The 23,362-nt window shown below is 40.7% G+C and overlaps 1 protein-coding gene across 10 annotated transcripts in view; it reads left to right on the plus strand.

The window, feature by feature from the left end:
* The window catches only part of DNAI1 (dynein axonemal intermediate chain 1), a 59,594-nt gene that overhangs the window by 3,146 nt on the left and 33,086 nt on the right, over positions 1 to 23,362 (plus strand). For 9 of the 10 annotated variants that reach the window (XM_008998529.3, XM_054257159.2, XM_002743033.4 and 6 more), the window contains exons 2-4: positions 20,884 to 20,916; positions 22,578 to 22,676; positions 22,873 to 22,953. In XM_008998529.3, coding sequence (XP_008996777.1) covers positions 20,884 to 20,916; positions 22,578 to 22,676; positions 22,873 to 22,953 — 213 coding nt within the window. The remainder of the gene's footprint in view (positions 1 to 20,883; positions 20,917 to 22,577; positions 22,677 to 22,872; positions 22,954 to 23,362) is intronic. The other variant, XM_008998534.3, reaches the window with a different exon arrangement.

A 23,362-nucleotide genomic window follows, 5' to 3' on the forward strand; every position in this document is an offset into this window, starting at 1 on the left:
TAGTACCTTCTCTACCCCACTCTGCCCCAAATCTTTCCTTCATATGCTATTCATACTTCAGGTCTAAGCTTGGCCCTCATATTCTTCTACAAACAATTAAGTCCTCTTTCTGGATGCAAGGTAGGGTGTTATCCCCACTAGACTATAAACTCTGTTATGGTAAGGATCATGTCTGTCTTGTTCATTGTTAATTTCCCTCTACATAGCACCATACCTGGACTATATTAAATTCAGAGAAAATGAGTTCAATATGAATTCTGAATATTCCAAGTTGCTCTTTGGAAATTTTTTTCTGAATGTGTTTGAAAGATAGGAAGGGGTGAACCTGGGATGGGGAGACTAGTCGAGGATTATAGCAAGGAGATGTAACTGTGTAAGCATGTTTTTCCAGGTGCATGATTGTATCTGCAGTAGGGCTATGAATGATTCAAATTTGAACCTCACGTATCCATGCCTTAAGAGCTGGGTGTTGGAGACTAAAAGATAAAAAATATTGATGTGTAAATATTCATGCAGTAATTATTTATCATACCCACTCTGTGTTAGGTACTGTTCTGGGTATTAGTGACATACAAAGAAACAAAACAAAAATCTCTGCTCTCATGGAGCTTATTTTTTAGTTGGAGGTAAAGGGTCAATAAATAAATATGTAAAATATATGGTATATCAGATGATGGTAGATACTAAGAAGAAAACTAAATAGAAGAAGTAGACTAAGAAGTTCAGGGAATCAGAAGATTATCATTTAAATAGGATGGTCAGGGAAAGTGTCACAGAGGTGACATATGAGCAAAGAACTGAAGCAAATGAGAGTTAGCTATGCAATATCTGGGTGTGGGGCATGGGGTGAAGGAGTAGGGATGGGGGAAACATTCCAGACAGACGGCATAGCAAGTATAAAGTCCCTGAGATGGGCGCCTGCTACACATGTTCTGGGTCAGCAAGGAAAGGAGTAGGAAAAGTGGCAGGAGATAAGGTCAGAGAGGTACATTTCGTTACCCCATAGAGTTAATCAAATAACCCATGGCATATTAAATTGGTAATTATGGAGCTTTATGAATCATAATTTGTAATTAAAATGCATGAATGTCAGGCACCATAAACCATGACCAGCTCAAAACATCACTGGTAATGCCCGAATAGCAAAACGTCCTTCCTGAAAATTGTGAGAATGCCAACTGGCTGCATGTATACATGTACAGGAGGAGCTTTGCAGCGTTGCCAAACATTGCCTGGCAGCCAGACTTCTTAGTAGAAAACCGAATTAGAGTCTTCTGTGAACTCCAGTTAAAAGCTAATTTTAGTTTATGACTAACAAATTTTCGTACCCCTTTATAACTCAGTTGGTTACCATAAAAAAGAAATCAAAGTCTGGAATTTTACATCATTTTCCTGTAAAAGCCAAAGAAACTATTTCTATTTTGGATCATTTTGTGGTCTCTCAAGACGCTCCTATTGTGAAATACTTTTAGAAATATTGATCTAGATTAGGAGTGACTAGGGTAGGAGTGAGTGGGCAGGGTTGGGTATAAGGCCAAGAGTCTTGTATGATTCAGAGATTTTGAGCCTGGTGATGGGGCCTGGTATCCATAGATGTGAAGACAGGATGATGTGTTTCTGTATGTCCAAAGGAAGATCACTTCATTCCTGGGACCTCAGTGTCATTCTTATACATATATTCCTCAAGCCCCAGATATGATCTTTTACCCCCTTACCTCTTAAATATCTCTCAAATTAAACTACTTTTTTTCGTATACACTGCTACCTCCCCAGTCCAGCCTACAATCATCTCACCAAGAGTGCTGTAAAAGCCTTGTAACTAGTCTTCCCCACATTCACTCAGTCCCTTTTCAATCCCTTCTCTTCACTGCATCAAAAGTGATCTTTTTTCTTTTCAAACTGTCAATTTGATTATGTCATCCCCCACTTAGAACACTTAGTGACTTCCCATTTGCTTTTAGGATAGGGACCAGATTTTTAGATAATCCCTCCAAAGACCTGAATGGGCCTGAGACCTACCTGGATCTCTATACCTTAATTTGTACCACCACTCTTCTCCCATTATGCAGTACCTTAGTTCTATGTGCTACCTCCCTCTTTCTGGAATGCTCTTCACACCCTCCCTCACACACATGTACCTACTCTTTTTTTTTGAGACAGAGTCTCACTCTGTCACCAGGCACCCGGCTGGAGTGCAGTGGCATGATCTCGGCTCATTGCAACCTCTGCCTCCCGGGTTCAAGCAATTCTTCTGCCTCAGCCTCTCTCGAGTAGCTGGGACTAGAGGTGCGTGACACCACACCCAGCCAATGTTTTGTATTTTTTAGTAGAGACGGGGTTTTACCATGTTGGCCTGGATGGTCTCAATCTCTTGACCTTGTGATCTGCCTGCCTCAGCTTCTCAAAGTGCTGGGATTACAGGCGTGAGCCACCGTGCCCGGCCACACATGTACCTTCTCTTAAGATTTCAGCCCCCAAATCAATCCCCACAACCTGCCCCAATGCCCCCTGCCCTGTTATGGAAGATAGGGTAAGTGTCCTCTGTTATATAGTCTCATTGTTCTGTGTTCCTTTCTTCCATAGCATGCATCACAGTTTGTAATTATTCACTTAATTTGTGTAATTATTTGAGTATTATATGTCTCTCCCATTGGATCGTGAGCTCCTTGAGAGCAGGGCCTGTGGAAATTTTGGCTTATATCTGTATTCTCAGCTCCTAAAACAGTGGCCATGACGTCAGAAGCCCTTGATGAATGTTGAATGAATGATCAACTCTGGTTGGGGAAGTAGCACAGGGGTCTATGTAAGCATGTAGTAGGGGATCTTCATTCTGATTCTAGGGGAATTAGGGAAGACTTCTGCAGGGGACCACCAGTATTTAAGGTCTGGATAGAGGAAGAAGAGTCCAAAATAGAGAAAAAGAAGGAGTAATCAGAGAAGTAAGAAGACAACAAGGAAAAATAATATCCCAGAAGCCAAAGGAAGAATGTGTTTCTAGTGAAACTGTATGGTAAGCCAAGTTGCATGTTGCTAAGGTGTCAATGAAGATAAGCACTAAGGTATAACCATTAGATTTAATAACTTAGAAGATATTAAGGACCTTGGAAAGGACAATTTCAGCGGGAAAAACTAAACTGAATTGAGCTCAGAAGGCAGTAAGGACTATGTAGGCAAAGATGAAAGACTTGAATATATTAAATGCTGAGGAAAGGAGTAGGATCCTGAGGGGAAGGATCCTGAATGGAGAGAGAAGTTGAAGATAAAGGAGAAAGGTTACATAATGACTGGAGCTAAGTCTCTGAGGAGATGATGCTGTGGACAGGAGGAAGCACACTTTGTAACAGGAGAGGAGAGAGGATGGATGCAGTTGATGATCATTTTGAGATTTAGCAGCAGAAAGCTGAGAGAGTTTTTTCTTCTTTTCCCTTAGTAGTGTTACGGAATTCCTTCTGGAAGTGATAACTAGAAAACAAATTTTGCCAATGGCAGTTCCGTTTTGTTATGATTATAGTCATGCTATTTTCAGAGTTATGGTCTGAGGTTTGTCATGCACAATTATCAGATTATAAAACAGCTGTGAGCATTTGAGGCCAGAACTTGTTTTCCTCCCCTGTGTACTAGGGGGCCTAGCACATTGTTAGTACTTGGTACATGCCAGGTACTCAAATAATGGGAGAGGGCTCTTGTGCTCATTGCTGGGCTTTGCAGCCTGCAAGTTAATGCTAAGGAGTAATGTTGACTCTCTGGCTCCAGTTATGAGCAAGCCACATGAAATTGTTTTCTGCCAGTTAGGAATTTGTGTTAAGTGTTCAATCTTTGCAGTCACTGAGCACTGACAGAGTTGTATGCAAGAAGCAAGTAAAGGACACAGCTGTTGTAACTTTAGCTTCACTGGTTTGAGTCTCACAACACTTTGTTCTATTCACTGAGTCACTAGATTCTGCTTTGCCTGGTGAATTTATGTCCTCCATTTATCTCACCTCCTAGACTGAGAACCCTGGGTGTGAGAACCAACTCAATCTTGGTTCTTCTTTAGCTGTCATCCAAGGACTTGACACATAGTAGATGTTTAATAAATGCTGGATGAATGAATAATAACTGAATGAATTAGCTGATGAGTGAATAAATGAGCAATAGAAGGTATGTACTGCGCTACTCTGAACACTAATTTTTCTTTCTTAGCCTGCAGAAGAAGGAATTCATGTCTCCTTCATCCTAGTCAAAGCAGCCTAATCCTACTAATTATGTATGACCCTACCCCTAATATTAAGCTTATTTTTCTATGTTTATTCTTACATCACATCCATTTGCTCATTTACTTATTGTGTCAATGTGTCAGGTATTGAGCCTCAAGTCTTGTTTGGGAACAAATTGGTGTATATATAGATAAAATAATCTGCTGATCCTTGGAGAGGCATCTGCTTCCGTGCCTCTGTGTCTTTGTTAATTATTTTGTTTCCTCTGCATGAAATGCCCAAGTCTTCTCTACTGTTCCTGCCCTTTACAGATCTGGCAAAATCTAAGGCACATTGCTTTAAGTTAAGGTCTTTAAGTTGCAAGGAATAGAGGCTCACTCAAGTTACCTGGGATAAGGAGGATGAGAGAAGGGGGAAGGTATATATGTGGGGAGTTACAGATGGTTATTATAAATGCATAGATAACCTGGAATTGAAATTGGAAAGCAACTGGTTATGAAACAGGTATAGGGACCAATTCCTTTTTTCATATCTCTCATGGCCTCTCTATTACTCTTAACTATGTTTCAGTCTTATTCTTATTTCCCAACTGGCCAGATTTTCTATGGTCTCTGCTCCCTCATAATTTTAATATGTTTCCATCTCATCATGGATGTTGACGTCTCTCACAAATATTTCCATCAATATTTCCATCTAACTACTGGTTTTCCCTGTAGTCCTTGTTCAAATTCTTAAGGAGGGAATCTGATTGAACCCAGCTCATCTACTCATGCTAGGCAGTGTCAGCAGGGAACAAGAGCCTATGGCTCTTTAAGCAACCAAAGCTAGAAGGAGGTATTCTCTTTCCTCAGCTCCTCCAGTGCAAGATATAACTTGCTTTACTCTAAAGTAGCTTCTGCCTTGTTTCTGGTAAATCTTTTTCTCATGAATTGTACAGGAAGGGGCCTCAGATTTCTTCTAGTCCAATACTTTCATTGAGGCCTGATATTTACATTACAAAAGGTCCTGTCCTTTACAAAAGCCTTTACTATAGGGTTTTAAAAATAGCACATTTCTGCAGTGAATTTTAAAATATAGCACACAGGCCAGGCATGATGGCTCATGGCTGTAATCCTAGCACTTTGGGAGTCTGAGGCAGGAGGATTGCTTGAGCCTAGGAGTTTGAGACCAGCCTGGACAACATAGCAAGACCCCATCACTTTCTATAAAACAACAACAACAAAAATTAGCCAGCCATGGTGGCCTGCACCTGTAGTCCCAGCTACTCATGAGGCTGAGGCTGGAAGATCCCTTAAGCCCAGGGTTTCAAGACTACAGTGAGCTATGATTTTTACCACTGCATTCCAGCCTGGGCAATAGAGTGAGAACCTGTCTATAAAATAAATAAATAAAATGCAGCATATTTTATATATAACTCTTAAAGACCTTGATTTAGGGGATTTATATTCTGACCATGATGCAGAAATCTACACTGGACTTTCCTTCCCACTGTAAACATCTGTAAGCTTGAACATAATATATGACACTAATGTTTTGAGGTATTAGACAATGGACAGCATAGGACAGTGATTCCTGAGGGCAGTAAAACACTCAGTGTGAATCACACATTTACCCTTGCTCTCTGCCTAGAGACAATTTCTTGATCATAGCTCAGAGAGGTAGATCCAAAGGAGAGCATGACAGTACAGGGAGATAACCCAGATGTTGGAATTAGCAGGCAATGTCTTTAAAGCAGCTGTTATAAATATATTTATAGACCTAAAGGAAATATCATTTTAATGGATGCATAGATGGAGAATCTAAGCAGAAAAGTGGAAACAGTAGAAAAATCCAGTATCAGAAATTAACAATTCATTGGATAGGCATAACAGCTGAATGTGAATATAGATCCATGGAAATTATTCAATCTGAAGAACAGAGAGAAACAAGTTTATTTTGTTTTGCTTTGCTTTGTTTTTCTTGTAAAAAGAGAGCCTGGCTGGGCGTTGTAGCTCATGACTATAATTCCAGCACTTCAAGAGGCCGAGATAGGAGGATCACTTTAGCCCAGAAGTTTGAGACTAACCTGGGCAACATAAGGAAACCTCGTCTCTACAAAAAATTAAAAAATTAGCCTGGTGTGGTGGTTATGCGCCTGTGGTCCCACTACGCAGGAGGCTGAAGTGGAAGGATCGCTCCAACCCAGGAGATCAAGGTTTCTGTGAGCTGTGATTGTGTCATTGCACTGCAGTCTGGGTGACAGAGTCAGACCATGTCTCAGAAAAAAGAGAAAAGAAAAATCAAAAACAGGCACCCTGTTACTGAGTCTCCACAAAAAAAAATAAACGTAAAAGAGAGGGCCTTAGTGACCTATGAAATGTATTATATATGTATTTGGAACATGTGTATAGTTGGAATATGAGAAAGAAAAGGAGGAGGGAAAATAAAGTAATAATTGTCAAAAGTTTTCTAAACATGGTGGAAAACATATGACTATCAGAAACTCAGTGAGCCCAAGCAGGACAAATACAAATAAAACCACATCTATGTCTGTCAGAGTCAAACTACTGAAAACCAAAGATAAAACTAAAACCTTGGAAGTAGCTAAAGAAAAATGACACATTGCATACAGGAGAACAATTATATGAATTGTGGTTGACTTCTCATCATAAACAATGTAGGCCAGAAGACAATGGAATGGTTTTATTGTTGTTGTTGTTTGAGGCAGAGTCCCACTCTGTCACCCAGGCTGGAGTGAATGGCATGCTTACAGCTCACTGCAGCCTTGACCTCCTGGGCTCAAGTGATCCTCCTGCCTCAGCCTCCCAAGTAGCTGGAACCACAGGCATGTACCACCAAGCCCAGCTAATTTTTTAATTTATTGTAGAGACAGGGTCTTACTATGTTGCCCAGGCTGGTCTTGAACTCCTGGGATCAAGTGATCCTCCTATCTCAGCCTCCCAAAATGCTGGTATTACAAGTGTGAGCCACTGTGCCTGACTTGGAAAGACATATTTAAAGCACTGCTAGAAAATTACTGTCAACTCAGAATTCTATGTCCAGAAAAAATACCCCTCAATTATATGAATTGTGGTTGACTTCTCATCATAAACAATGTAGGCCAGAAGACAATGGAATAGCTTTTTTGTTGGAGCTAAGTGATGTGATCTTGGCTCACTGCAACCTCTGTCTCTGGGGTTCAGGCAATTCTCCTGCCTCAACCTCCTGAGTAGCTGGGATTACAAATGCTCACCACTATGCCTAGCTAATTTTTTTGGATTTTCAGTAGAGACAGGGTTTTACCATGTTGGCCAGGTTGATCTCAAACTCCTGGCCTCAAGTGATCCTCCTGCCTTGGCCTCCCAAAGTGCTAGGATTATAGGCACGAGCCACTGCACCCAGCTCTTCTGTTAATTTTCTTAAAAGACAAATGACTGTTTAAAACAAAAAACAAAACGATGATTGTCAAGCAGGGCTTATAATGTATACAGAAATAAAATATGTGACAACAGTAGGGCAAAGGATGAAGTAGTGGTGGTAAATAGAATGATCATGTTATGAGATTATTACATTGTGAAGTATAAAGTGGTACAATATTTATTTTTAGTAGACTATGATAATTTCAGGATGCATATTGTAACCCTTAGAGCAACCACACATGCACAAAATACAAAAAGGCACACATGAAAAGCCAATCGAGAGAGCAAAATGGAGTACTAAAAATATTTAGTTAACACAAAAGAAGGCAGAAGATGAACAGAGAAACAAAAGCAGATGAGAAAAACGAGAAAACAAAGACAATATGGTAAAGGCCCCCAATTAACTGGCAGAGTTTATCAGGCTAGGAAAAAGTAAAAACCAAATATATGTTGCCTGTTACAAGAAATATATTTTAAATGTAAAAACACAGAATATTTGAAAATAAAAGAATGGAAAAATACACTATGCAATGGGAAGCATAAGAAATCTGTATGAGTATCATTATCAGACAAAGCAGCCTTCAAGATAAGAAGCATTACCAAAGATAAATAGGGACATTTAAAAATGATAAATGGTCAATTCAAGAGGAGACATGAAATCACAAAGTGTATGCCTCAAGATACAAGAATCAAAAGAACTTCAATATGTAAGCATCAAAAAATGACAGAACTAACGGGAGAAGTAGAAATATTCATAATGATAATTAGATATTTTAACATTGTTCTCTCAGTAGATCTGAACAATGCTGTGAACCAACTTGACCTAATTAACATTTATAGAACACTACACTTAAGAAAAGTAGAATGAAAACTACACCCAAGAACTGCAGAATTTTCACATGGATCAGCCATACACTGTGACATAAAATAAGTCCAAATGCATTTCAAAAGATTAAAATCTTACAGTTTAACTTAATTCGACATCTATCCTTGCCAAAAACGGATCTCAGCATATTAACAGTAGTTTGAACAAAATAGAAGTAAATAATATCTTTTAAATATCTGGGTATTTAGAAATTAAAGAATACTTCTAAATAACCTATAGGTCAAGAAAATCATAAGGGAAATTAGAAAATATTTTTAATTGAATTTTAATGAAAATAAAACATATCAAAAATAGTGAGGTGCTGCTAGAATTGTGCTTAATAGAAAGGCATAGTTGTAAATGCTATATTAGAAAAGAAAGGCTAAGTGTGTTGGCTCACATCAGTAATCCCAGTACTTTGGGAGGCTGAGGTGGGTGAATTGCTTGAGCCCAGGAGTTCAAGACCAGCCTAGGCAACATAGTCAGACCCCATATCTCTACAAAAATGAATAAATAAAATAGAAGAAAAAAGCTGAGCATGGTGGCATTTGCCTGTAGTCGCAGCTACTTGGGAGGCTGAGGTGGGAAGATTATTTAAGCCCATGAAGTAAAGGCTGCAGAGAGCCATGATTGTGCCACTGCACTCCAGCCTGGGCAACAGAGTGAGACCTGTCTCTCCTGCCCACCCCCTCACCACCACACACACACACACACACACACACAAAGTTTAAGATCCGTGTTTTGTTTGAGACAATATTGCTCTGTCACCCAGGCTGGAGTGTAGTGGTCCAATCTCTGCTCACTGCAGCCTCTGACCCCTGGGGAGCAGGTGATCCTTCTGCCTCAGCTGGCTAATTCTTGTATTTTTTAGTAAAAATGAAGTTTCACCATGCTGGCCGGTCTCAAACTCCTGAATCAAGCGATCTGCCTGCCTCGGCCTTTCAAAGTGCTGGTATTAGAGGCATGATCCACGGTGCCCAGCCTAAAATCAGTGTTCTAAGTTTCCATCTTATGAATATAGAAAAAGTTGAGTAAATTAAATCCAAAGAAGTAGAAACAAGATTTTATTTCATCAAATCCACTTACTTTACTGTTTCAGAGAAACAGTAAGAAAAATAATAGCAAAGCCAGAAGTTGATTATTTGAAAAGATTAATAGTAAAGTTGATAAAATCTAGGAAGGCTTATAAGATACAAAGGAAGCATAATAGCCAGTATCAGGAATAAAAAATGAGATATCAGGACAGACCCTACAGATGTTAAAAGGAATAATAGGAGGATAGTAGGAACAACCTTATGCTAATAAATTCATCAACTTAGATGGAATGAATGAAATTTTTGAAAAACACATTTTATCTTAACTGACACAAGAAGAAATGGAAAATACTCCATACCTATTAATAAACTGAATTCATAATTAAAAACCATCCCACAAAGAAACTCCAGACACAAATCATTTCACTGATGAATGGTATCAAGTATGTAAGGAATGAATAATACCAATCTTATACAGTCTTTCAGAAAATAAAGGATAAAGGGAATAAGTTCCAATTCATTTTATGTCATCAGTATAACCCTGATATCAAAATCAAAGCATTGTACAAATAGAAAATTACAGGCTGATATTCCTCATTAACATAAATGCAAAAAATCCTTAACAAGATAATATCAAATCTGTTCCAGCAATATATAAAAAGAATAATAGATCAGATCAAGTGAGGTTTATCCCAAGAATACAAAGTTAACTCATTAAAAAATCAAAGCTTTTTCACATTAATAGGATAAAGAAGAAAAATCATATGATGATAACCTCTCAATAGACTCAGAAACAAAAACATTGACAAGATTAAACATCCATCCATGAAAGATTGTTATAATGATCAAATAAGATAATATACTCCAAAATGTTTAGTAAATTGAAAGATGCTATGTAAATGGAAAGTATTTTTATTATCATCTTTCTGCTGTGACACCCTGAGATGTCCAGGCTCCTTTCTAATAAGATTTCTTGGGATCTAGAAAACATACTTTTCAATTATTCTAAGCCCTCAGAATGGAACTCAGTTGCCTTGCATGGCAGACTACATGGAATAATAAAAATAATGACAACCAAAATGTTTACATTGTCATTGGTACTTGAGGGCTTACTTTGTGCTGGGTTCTGTGTTAGTGCTCTTCATATATTGTTTTATTTTATCCTCATAGCAATTCTATGAGGAGGGCACTAATATTTTTCTCCCCCTTACAGATGAGGAGATGAAGTTTAGAGACTAAATACTTTGCTTGACATCTTACATAAAATTCAGATCAGAGCCAGGAATCCAGCAAAGACTTACTCTAGATTTCCAGCTTTTAAACCCTATACTTTTGGCCTTCTGCAGCCGTATCTAGGAAGAGTCCTAGAGAGTTGGCTTCTGCCCTCCTGTGCAGAGGAATGGGGCTGGTCTTGTATTCTCTTTTCCAGCATTCTGAGCACTGTGCTAACACTGCATTCATAGGAAAGAAAAATGTATGTAACTGTATCTTGATTTTTACATTCTTAATTAGCATTTGAAATGATAAAAGTAATGCATATTCACATTTAATATATTAGGCTGGGTGTAGTGGCTCACACCTCTAATCCCAGCATTTTGGGAGGCTGAGGCAGAAGGATCATATGAGGCCAGAAGTTTGTGACCAGCCTGGGCAACATAGTGAGACAGTGTCTCTACAAAAGATTTAAATATTAACCAGGCCTGGTGATATGTGCCTGTAGTCCTAGCTACTTGGGAAGGTGAGGCAGGAGGATCCCTTGAGCCCAGGAGGTCATAGCTGAAGTGAGCTGTGATTGTGCTGCTGCACTCTAGCCTGGGTGATGGAGTAAGACCTTGACTCAAAAAAAAAAAATTGAATTATGACAATGTATACATAACAGTATTAGTCCTCTTCCCCACAATTCTGCAGTCACACTGCCTGGATAAAAACCACTGTCAACAGATTCTATATATTCTTCCAGAAATTTTGTATGTATATGTAAATAAATATACATATACACATATTCTTAAAGTAAACAGATGGGTGATTTATTCCTGTAACTTCCTTTTTTATTTGACAATATGCCTTGGAGAGCTTTCCATAGCAATACATTAAAGTTTACTTCATTCTTTTTACTTTATTTTTCAATAATATACTATTTTTAATTGACAAATAAAATTGCAATTTATTGCATAAAACATATTTTGAAATATGTATACATTGTGGAATGGCTAAATCAAGCTAATTATTATTATCATTATCTTGAGACAGAGTCTCACCTGTTACCCAGGCTGGAGTGCAGTGGTGGGATCTCAGCTCACTGCAACCTCCACCTCCCAGGTTCAAGCGATTCTCCTGCCTCAGCCTCCCGAGTAGCTGGTATTACAGGTACCTGCCGCCACCCTGGCTAATTTTTATATTTTTAGTAGAGATGGGGTTTTGCCCTGTTGACCAGGCTGATCTCGAAATCCTGACCTCAGTTGATTTGCCCACCTTGGCCTCCCAAAGTGCTGGGATGACAGGTGTGAGCCACCACACCCAGCCAATCAAGCTAATTAACATAAGCATTATCTAGCATATTTATAATTTTTTGAGGTTAGAATACTTAAAACCTATTCTCTTAGCAGTTTTCAATAATAAAATACTTGGTTGGTGGGTGGGTTAGGTTTTGGTTGATTTGAGACAAGGTTTAGCTCTGGTCCCCAGGCTGGAGTGCAGTGCATGATCACAGCTCACTGCAGCCTTGACCTTCTGGGTTCAAGTGATCCTCCCACCTCGGCCTCCCAAGAAGCTGAGACTATTGGTACACCCCACTACACCTGGCTAGTTTTTAAAAACTTTTGTAGGGATGGAGTATCTTGCTATGTCACCCAGGTTGGTCTTGAACTCCTGGCCTCAAGCATTCCTCCTGCCTAGATTTCCCAAAGTCCTGGGATTACAGGGATAAACCACCATACCCAATCCAATGCATTGCTATTTACTATGGTCACTGTGTTGAACAATAGTTATTATTTTAAAAATATGCATAACATCCCATTGAATTGCTTTTATATTACTTAATTTATTTACCTAGGCTCCTATTGGTGAATGTTTGTGTTTTTCAATTAAAAAAAATTACAAATAAAATTGCAGCAAGCAATTTTGTACATTCATCTTATGCAAGTGTGTCTATTTCTTTTTTCTTTTTTTTTCCTTTTTTGAGACAGGGTCTTGCTCTGTCACCCAGTCTGGAATGCAGTGGCACAATCTCAGCTTACTGCTGCCTCTACCTCCCGGGCTCAAGTGATCCTCCCACCTCACCCTTCCGAGCTGGGACTACAGGCATGCACCACCACACCTGGCTAATTTTGTTTATTTATTTATTTTTTTTTGTAGAGATGAAATCTCACTATGTTCCCCAGGCTGGCCTTGAACTCCGGGGCCCAAGTGTTACTCCTGCCTTGGCCTCCCAAAATGCTAGGAGTACAGGCATGGAGCCACTGTACCTAGCCTGAGGTGTGAATATTTCTATGAGAAAATTCAAGAATGTGGAGCCATTGAGTTGAGGAATATATGCATTTTAAACTTTGGTACACATTGCAAACTTTGGTACAAAAAGTTTGCATCAATGTATGATAGTGCACCCTGCATACCACTGTTCAAAATTTTAATATTTTTTTCAACTACAAACACTTATTGAGTGCCTCCTGTGTGCTTTTGACACTACACTAGGCTCAGAGATTTAAAATGTATTCAGTGTAGCTGGAGGAAGATTTGTTGGTGAATTGCTGCTGTTCCTTTGGGACTAAGAGCTTTTACCCTTTTAGAAACCAAAACTGCAATCTGGTGAGGTATTTAGTTTCAATTTAGCTTAATGGAAACCTGTTAGTGAATTTTAAAATAAGGACCAAGACAACTGAGATGGTAAACGAAGTCTCCTGGGCCCCAGGAAGGAGGATGCAGCATCTGTGGGTTTGCATGCTTCGAAGAGCCCCTCTTTCCAGGAACAATCGTTCCAGCATTGAACTCTTGAGCAGAGATGTGAGCTGCTGAAATGTAGTCATCCCTAAGGCAGGTGCTTCCTAATAGGCAAAGGGCCACACAGATCCCTGGCTGAGGGCAGAGCGGGGTCTATAAATGAGAATGTAAAGAACATCAACATAAAGAAGAATTTGCATCAACGAATGGATAAAATAGCCAGTTAACGTCAAACGGCAGTAACCCTAAATTTAAATCGACTAAATCCCCCAATCAAAAGATACAGCCAAAACCTAATGGTATACTACATCCAGACCCATTTTATATCCAAAGATACACAAAGACTCAAAACAAAGGGTTGGAGAAAGATTTACCAACCAAATGGAGAGCAAAAATAAATAAATAAACAAAAAGCGGGAGTTGCAATTCTCTCATTTGATAAAATAGATTTCAAAGCAACAAAGATACAGTGGTAAAAGGATCAATGCAACAATAAGAGCTAACGATCCTAACACCCAGATACATAAGACCCATAAAGAGATTTAGACTCAACGAGACAGAAAATTAATAAGGATATCCAGGACTTGAATTCAGATCCGGAACAAGTAAACTTAATAAATATTTATAGAGCTCTCCACTTTAAATAAACAAAATATACATTCTCCACTTTAAATACATAAAATATTGATTGGCCATTATTAATACCCATTTTTTAGAATAAAGCAAAGGGAGAGACAGAGAATAGCTTAAGAATTTTTTATCAGCCGGGCGCGGTGGCTCAAGCCTGTAATCCCAGCACTTAGGGAGGCTGAGGCGGGTGGATCACGAGGTCAAGAGATCGAGACCATCCTGGTCAACAAAAAACTAAAAATACAAAAAATTAGCTGGGCATGGTGGTGCATGCCTGTAATCCCAGCTACTCAGGAGGCTGAGGCAGGAGAATTGCCCGAACCCAGGAGGCGGAGGTTGCGGTGAGCCGAGATCGCACCATTGCACTCCAGCCTGGGTAACAAGAGCGAAACTCTGTCTCAAAAAAAAAAAGAAAAGAATTTTTTATCTCCTTATTTATCCCTAAAATATGCTCAGGGACAAATAGATGGCTTGCAGTGTTCAGTGGGGTCATGAACCAAAACAGGTCTAAATGCAGATAAATGACCAATAGGTGGTAATAGTAATTATCTCTTACATTGACTAGAATTTTTGTTTTCAGTGTATCCTTCCATTTACCGTGTCATTCGATCTCAACAATTCTCAGTGTCCTTGTCTTTAAAATAGGAACAGTTTCATCTACTTTTCGGGGAGGCTGTGAAGATCAGGAACAATGACCATACAATACCCAACAAGGTGCCTAGCTGGAGTGCTCACTAGATTGCAGTTAGAATGGTGATGGTAATCAACTGGTCTCTGCCTCTCTCCCCTCCATTAACCCCGCTGCAAACAGACTTCAAACATCTGCCCTTGGTATGTCACTGCTCTACATGAGAATGTCTCTTTCCAACTGTCTCATTCTCTCTCAGCTCTTCTCCACAGCTTTCCAGACTTCTTTGGGACTTACTGTGTGCCCTTTGGCTTCCTCAAGTGTCCCAGGACAGACTGAGTGGGGCTGCACTGGAGGCTGCTTATGGAAAAAGACAGTCCTTAGGGCTAGGCCAAGTTAGGAGAAGTGTTAACTTAAAGATCATCCAAAAGTGTACTGAGCCAAGGAGGTGATCCAGAGTTGTTCTAGAACAAGGGGGTTAGAGGTCCAGAGAGGTGGCATCTTGAATGAGGTAAAGGGACCCATGTAGAGGCTGGCCTGACAGAAGGGTGACCAGACATTGTGGTTGGTAGTATTGAGGGAAGGGAGAAAGATGCTTGGCATAGAGCAGAGAAGTCAGATGGTTTATGGAAGAAATCCTGTAAACCTAAGGAAAGAGAGGAGACATTTTATGTGGGCAGCCCCCTTCTAGGTCAGCTACTATCATCTGTGTAAGGCTTGGGGCTTATCTAACCACTGGAGACATAGGCTCAGTCCTTCTGCATACATGGATCTTTCCTACATAAGCTTAGGGAGAATTGTAAGTGACTGAGTGTGGCTGTAGGAGGGGAAAAGTAGGAGATGAGGTAGATGCCATGTTTGGGTACTTGGGTTTCATCTCATGGTGGAGGATGGGCTCTTGGAGGCTTCATTTTATTTATTTTGAGACAAGGTCTCACTGTGTTGCCCAGATTGGAGCATAGTAGCACAATCATAGCTCACTGCAGCCTTGAACTCCTGAGCTCAAGCAATCCTCTTACCTCAGCCTCCCAAGTAGCTGGGACTACAGGCACATGCCACCACATCCAACTAATTAAAAATTTTTTTTGTAGAGACAGGGTGTGGTTTTATTGCCCAGGCTGGTCTTGAACTCTTGGAGGCTTTCAATCAAGAGAATGACAGAATCATATTTATGTTTTAGGAAGATCATTTGTAGATAGTGATTAAGAGTTTGGGTTCAAATCCTGGTCAATTTTGGGTCAGTTGCTTGGTGTCTCTGTACCTCAGTTTTCTCATTTGTAAGGTAGAAATAATGACAGCTTATACTCCACAGGGTGGTTGTGAAGAGTCAATAAAATAATTTACATAAATAGTTTAGTAAATGACTGGGCCAGAGTAAGTGCTCAGTAGCTGAAAATGATTGTAATGATAAAATTATTAGAGTAGAGAGAAACTGGAGTTAGGGAGATCAAATGTGGTTAGGCAAAAAATAGTAAGGGCCTGAATTAAGGATAGGTAAGAAAGATATTAAAGAAGTAGCATTGTTAGGCTTTGAAACATAATCCTAGTGAGAGGGTGAAGAATGGACAAACATCTTTAATGGTTCCCAGTTTCCAACCTGGGTGACTAAATGAATGGTAATGCATTTGAGAGAGAGGGAATCCTGGAGGAAGTGACAGTTTAGGGTGAAGAAAGAGTACAATGAGGTCAGTTTTACAGATATTGAGTTTGAGTACTCTGTCATTAATTTGAAAATGAGATTCTGGGAGGTCTAAGTTACAAAAATATATTTGGAGAGACCAAGATCCTGTCTCTCTCTCTATTTTTTTTTTTTTTTTTAAGTCTCAGCTCACTGTGACCTCTGCCTCCTGGGTTCAAGTGATTCTCCTGCCTCAGTCTCCTGAGTAGTGCATACCACCATGCTCAGCTAATTTTTGCATTTTTAGTAGAGATGGGGTTTCACTATGTTGGCCAGGTTGGTCTCCAACTTCTTGCCTCAAGTAATCCACGTTTCTCAGCCTCCCCAAGTGCTGGGATTGCAGGCGTGAGCCACCATGCTTGGTCACAAGATCCTGTCTCAGGGAAAAGAAATAATAATAATAACAAATAGATTTGAGCTTCATCATAAGGTGGAATATGGAAGATGAAGCTATGGATGGTGGATAAGAGCAGCCAAGGGGAGGGTGTAGAATAGAAAGACCAGAGGGTCAAGCATATATCCCTGGAGAGGTCAAGGATATTGAGGAGCCATTGGAAAGATCAGTAACATGGAAAAGCAGGTGGTGGAGAAGTTTCAAGGAGGAGGGAGGGAGCCCTCAGCAATGTCAGGTCCTATAAGAGAACTGAGAAGTGACCACTAGACAGCCGAGTTGTGACTGGTGACTTTTATAAGGGCAGTGACTTCCATCCAAGTGCTAGCCTCTGTGCTAGTGATCCAAAATAAGACTCAGTTCCTGCTCTCACAGTGAGTATACTGAAATCCACAGCAATAAGGATAGAAAAATGCTCTGCTGTGAAGGAGTTCAGGCTGAGATATCTGTTATCCCGTTGATCACCAGGACTACATTGTCTGCCATGGGGGGCTGGGAAGGTTTCCTCTTCCTGCCTCACTCTTTCATAGACATTTTCCCTTGGCCAAATGGAATGATCTAGCCAAGAGAAGAGGACTTTCTTTGGTCAATAGCATAAGAATGTCAAGCTGCCTCCTATCTGTACTGCAGTGTTATACTTCTTTTCAGACCAGACCCAGAGACTGTAACAGAGTGTCTATTTGAAGATACGTTTGATCATTCAGTACTTGTGATGGAAGGTGGAGGGTAGCCTTGCTTAAAGTGAGGAAAGGAAGAGTAGAGGGAAGTAGGAGAAAGGTGGAAAAGGTAGCCTTGCTTAAAGTGAGGAAAGGAAGAGTAGAGGGAGGTAGGAGAAAGGTGGAAAAGGTAGCCTTGCTTAAAGTGAGGAAAGGAAGAGTAGAGGGAGGTAGGAGAAAGGTGGAAAAGATAAAGTTAGATGAAGAACTAGCAGAGGCTAGTTGGGTAGGATTTTGTCAGGCAGAGGTAGTGGGAGCAGGGAGAGGAAAAGGGAAGATGGCATTCCTGGTGGAGGAATGATAACAGCAAAGGTGGAGAAGTGGGAAAACAGGCCAGGCTTAGGGACTCACTGACTGCACCTGGGAGTCCCAGCACATGGTGGTAGGAGAACAGGCTGGAATGGAGGCTTGGGGCCAGATGATAGAGTTTTGAGGGCTTGGGGAAGAGTTTGAATTTTCTTCTGTGGTTTGATAGCTTCTGGGAGGAACCATCAAAAGCCTTTCAGGAATTCAGGGTTGTCTGTCTCAGGCTTCTCATTCTGTAAGACCAAGGGGCCAAAGTGGCAGCCTGACATTCAATCTCCTTTGCCATGGTTGGGAGGTCAGGGCTGTAGCTGATTTCACTGGCCTGTTTTGCATTTATTATAGTGTGGCTTTTATAGTGTGTTAATTGAAATATTTCCAACTGCCAAAAACAATTACACTCAAATTGCCTTGTCAGTTCTTTTATTGCCAGATAAATGTTTTACAGACATATTTACAGGGGGCAGCGGTAACTGGATCTCATTTTCTATTTAAGGCTTGTGGTTTGGGTTGGGATTGGCCCTCCTGTACTATATTGTGAGCCTGAATGTTGTTACACATTGTGACACTTCTATCCCATTACCTTATGGATCAGAAGCTCTTCAAAGGAAAGTAGCTCTCTGGCTCATGTGGCTTAGGCTCTGAGAAGGGTTCCCATCGTTGGAAACTCTGGCAACCTGGCAGAACTCTGAATCCTGCTGCCTGCTCTACCAGCAATAATCCCAGCCCAAGCTGAGGCATGCTTTTCTCTTTCCCTAGAATCCCTTTCCTCCCTTCCACCCTCCAACCCTCTCCCAAAGACCCTATCATGCAAGAGGTATAAGACCTCATCTAGTCTAACTCCCTATCTTTGCATTTGGGAAACCAAGACCCAGAGGGTCTTCCAAGATCACACAGGTGGTCAGTGACAGAGCTGGAACCAGAGGTTCCTTTCCAATGTGCCATGCTGCCACCAGTGAGTCCCCTTTGGCTCCTCCTTCTTTGAGCTAGGCCTGCTCCTTCCAAGAACCCCTCCCTCATGTCTCCGGTCCCCTGATCTCCCTCATACTTAATCATCTGAAACACCTATTTATTCTATATATATACTGTGGGATTTTTGTTGGTTTCTTTGGTAGAACTTTCTCTCTCTCTCTCTCTCTCTCCCTCCCTCCCTCCCTCCCACACTTCCTTCCTTCCTTCCTTTCTGATGCAGTCTCTCTGTTGCCCAGGCTGGAGTACACTGGAATGATCTCAGCTCACTGCAACCTCCGCCTCCTGGATTCAAGCAATTCTCCTGCCTCAGCCTTCCAAGTAGCTGGGATTACAGGTGCATGCCACCACACTTGATTAATTTTTGTATTTTTAGTAGAGACAGGGTTTCTCCATGTTGGTCAGGCTGGTCTCAAACTCCTGACCTCAGGTGAGCCGCCCACCTTGGCCTCCCAAAATGCTGGGATTACAAGCATGAGCCACCACACCCAGCCAACTTTGTACATGATGTTTTCTCCTTCTGAAAAACATTTTCTCTACCTAGACAATGCATACTTGTCCTTTGACACCTAGTTAAGGAATTGTCATCTCTGGCTGGGTGCAGTGGCTGATGCCTGTAATCCCAACATGCTGGGAGGCCAAGGTGGGTGGATCACCTAATGTCAGGAGTTTGAGACCAGCCTGGCCAGCATGGTGAAACACTGTCTCTACTAAAAATACAAAAAATAGGATGGGTGTGGTGGCTCACGACTGTAATCCAAACACTGGGAGGCCGAGGTGGATGGATCACGAGGTCAGGAGTTCAAGACCAGCCTGGCCAACATGGTGAAACCCCATCTCTACTAAAAATACAAAAATTGGCCAGGTATGGTGGCAGATGCCCATAATCCCAGCTTCTCAGGAGGCTGAGGCAGGAGAATCACTTGAAACAGAAAGGCGGAGTTTGCAGTGACCCAAGATCGCACCACTGCCCTCCAGCCTGGGCAAAAGAGCGAAAACTCCATCTCAAATAATAATAATAATAATACAATAAAAATATAAAAAATTATCTGCACGTGGTGGTGCATGCCTGTAATTCCAGCTACTTGGGAGGCCGAAGCAGGAGAATCTTTGAACCTGGGAGGCAGAGGTTGCAGTGAGCCAAGATTGCACCATTGCACTCCAGCCTGGGTGACAAGAAGGAAACTCTGTCTCAAAAAAAAAAAAGAAGAAGAAATGGTCACCTCTGTAAGCCTTTTCTGTGTACCCCAGCCTGGGTGGGTGCCCCACGTACTTCCACTATACCCTGTGCACACATATCTCTGTTGCTGGCACAGAACTGACTTTCAAAGGAACATATGCTGAGTGAGCGAGTGAGTGATGAGCATTGATCACACTCATCTGTCCTCCAGGATCCTTGAGCAAATTGGGGCAGGGACCTCATCTTTCTTCCTCCCACTGCTTAGGTTAGTGCCTGACATACAATTAGGTACTTCACTAATGTTCATCAAATTGATTTGATCATGTTGCTCTTGAGAACATTAAATTTAAGCATGTTAGAACAGGGAGGTTATCGTATCCAATCCTATGCATTTTACAGATGAGGAATCTGAAGATTATAGAGAAAAACACTTTTCCCAGGGTTATAATGACTAATGGGTTTTGATGGCATTCATTTATCTATTCAGTCAGTATTTTGAACACCTACTATGTTCTGAGCATTGTTCTAGATGCTGGGTCTTTGTGCAGCAGTGTACAAAACAAAGTGTCTGCTCGTGAAGAGAGTATATTTATCCTCGAAAGTGTTTATGAATATAAACCATTTTTGAAATCCCTTTATTGCCTGGTACAGAGATGAACACTTAGAATATGCTTTAAAAGTATTTGTTGAATTAGTTGCAAATGAGAAATTCCAGTGCTCAGTTACCTGGTCGTGCTCTTCATGGGTCAGGTCCCACTGATGCTGAAACTGGCTTGCCTCAGATGTAGGACCTCTCTGGCAAGGCTAAAATTGTCACTGAGACTGTTTCTGAAACTTGTGAAGGCTCAGCATCCTTTGATTGTGAGATTCCTGGGCAGGAGCCTCCCTGCAATACTGTTTATGATATTTCCATGTCAGTTTTCTTATGACTTACCTTCTGTTTTCTGTTCTTCATTTAGAGCATCAGCATAGGCAGAGGAACCAGGAAGAAAGTAAGTGCTGAGACTATCATGGTCTTTCAGCAAGATGCTAATAATAGTTTTTTTTTTCTGTTGAAAATATTATCTGTATGTTTTTAGAAAATGCAAATGAACTAAAAGAAGAATATTAAAATCACCCTAAACCTACCACCCTATAATCACTTTGGTTAACATGTTATGTTACATCCTCTTAGATATTTTTATGCATATATAAAATTACATGTATTTATTTATTATTTTTCTTTTGGAGGAATAAGGGGGAGAGATATACTTATTTTTAAATGGAACCAAACTGTATATGTTATTTTATAGCATGTTTTTCACATAAAATATTTAGAGTACCTTCCATTGCTAGTAAATATACTTTTATAGCATCATTTGAAATTACTGCATAATATTTTACCATATGTTCCTTAAGACTGTACCATAATTTGTTCAACCATGCCTCATTGTTGGAAATTTAGACGTTTCCTTTTTTGGCTGGACACGGTGGCTCATGCCTGTAATCCCAGCACTTTGGGAAGTTGAGGCAGGCAGATCACTTGAGGTCAGGAGTTCAAAACCAGTCTGGTCAACATGGTGAAACCCATCTCTACTAAAATACAAAAATTAGCCGGGCATGGTGGTGCATGTCCATGGTCCCAGCTGCTTGGGAGGCTGAGGTAAGGGAATTGCTTGAACCCAGGAGGTGGAGGTTGTAGTGAGTTGAGATCATGCCACTGCACGGCAGCCTGGGTGACAAAGTGAGACTCCATCTCAAATTAATAAATAAATAGTTTCATTTTTCACTGTTATTAGCAATCGTCTAACAAACATCAATGCACCTAAATCTTTGGGCATATTCCTTAATATAAATTCCTACATATACAAATTTGGGTCAAAGAGTATAAACAGTTATTAGTCTTTGATAAATATTTTCAAATTGAGTTTTAGAAAGGTTGTACTAATTTGTGAGTGCTCATTTTCCCACAGCCTCATGAATGCTGGATATTAGCTTTGGTTGTTTTCTAGTTTGCCAGTTTTATAGTTAAAAAAACATATTGTTTTATTTTGTATAATTTTGATTGTTAGTAAGGGTGAACATTTAAAAAAATATGTCATGGGCCACTTTGGCAAGATGTTTAAGTGTCTACCAGGGAAAGGCAAACCTTCTAGTTCTTGATTTTTTTGCTCCAAGGGCCTAATGGGACTGTGGGACTTAAAGTAACTAAGTACAGAGAGTATTGGGTAACCTTAAGGTGGCAGATGGGAAGATAAAATATAAATTAAAGTTGAATAACAACTAGTCATCCTTTCTTGATGTCTAAACCACTTTGCATAAAGCCCTGCCTTTGGCTGTTGGTCCTAGACATTAGCTTCTGGGCTTTACAGAAGGCAGTAGGGAGGAACCAGTTCTTCTGGTCTCACTACTGGGGCCAAAGGCCTACCAACAACATTCCAAGTTCCAGCTACCCTGACCCCCAAGGCAGAGGTGGCCAGGATCTTCCAGACAATGAAAACTCTGGCCTGAGCAGTTCTTTTGGACTCTTTCATGAGTGGTATGTTGTACATTTTGTATTCTACATACAAGGGACAGAGCTTGGCTTCTGGGAGTGTTTGTGAATGAAGGGGCTTCCTGCTTGCTTGTCGAAGTAGGTCAGACACTCCCAGCCTCATGTGAGGTTTTTGTCTAGGATGAAGATTCAGGGACTGAAGTGGGAGAAGGTACAGATGAATGGGCCCAGTCCAAAGCCACAGTTAGACCCCCTGACCAGCTGGAGTTGACCGATGCGGTGAGTGAATAGCCTCTTATCCTTGCTCCTTGTACCTCTTTCAGGTTCAAAGATGTGTTCCTCTGTAGTACACGATTAGGAGCTTGCCCAGAACCTGGATGTGAGATGTCTGCTGATACTCTGGGGGCTCCTCTAAGCCTCAGATGGGGTTGGGGGGGCCTTCATGTATGACCCTCTTGGTATTTCTTTCCCTCAGGAGTTAAAGGAGGAGTTCACTCGGATTTTGACAGCCAACAACCCACACGCACCCCAGAACATTGTCAGATACAACTTCAAAGTAAGTCATCTCCTCCTGGGCAGGGACATCTATACCCATTTCCTTGGAGTGATAGTGACTTGCTACATTGCAAAAGCCTCTCAGTAATTCTAGAGGAGAGCACTTTTAAACTAAGGTCCTTGGCTGGAATCCTGAGATTTCACATGGAGTTTTCTAGAGATTTTTGAAATTTCTTTATGAGTCTCCCTTGCAGTCTTACTAATTGTAGTTTTAAGTGTCCTATAGAACCACTCTTCTCAAGAGTCTTGAAATGATTCATTTGGTTAGGAAAATGCTTTTCTGTTATGTGTAACATGTTTTTGACTAACATAAACTATTGGGTCGTCAGAAGCTGAGTTTTCCTTTACCCAGCCACCTGGATGGAGTACAGTTTCCCTCTGGACAAAAGGAGTTGGCCTTCTTCCCTCCT

Source organism: Callithrix jacchus, chromosome 1 (genome assembly GCF_049354715.1).
Source record: "Callithrix jacchus isolate 240 chromosome 1, calJac240_pri, whole genome shotgun sequence".
Lineage (NCBI taxonomy): Eukaryota > Metazoa > Chordata > Mammalia > Primates > Cebidae > Callithrix > Callithrix jacchus.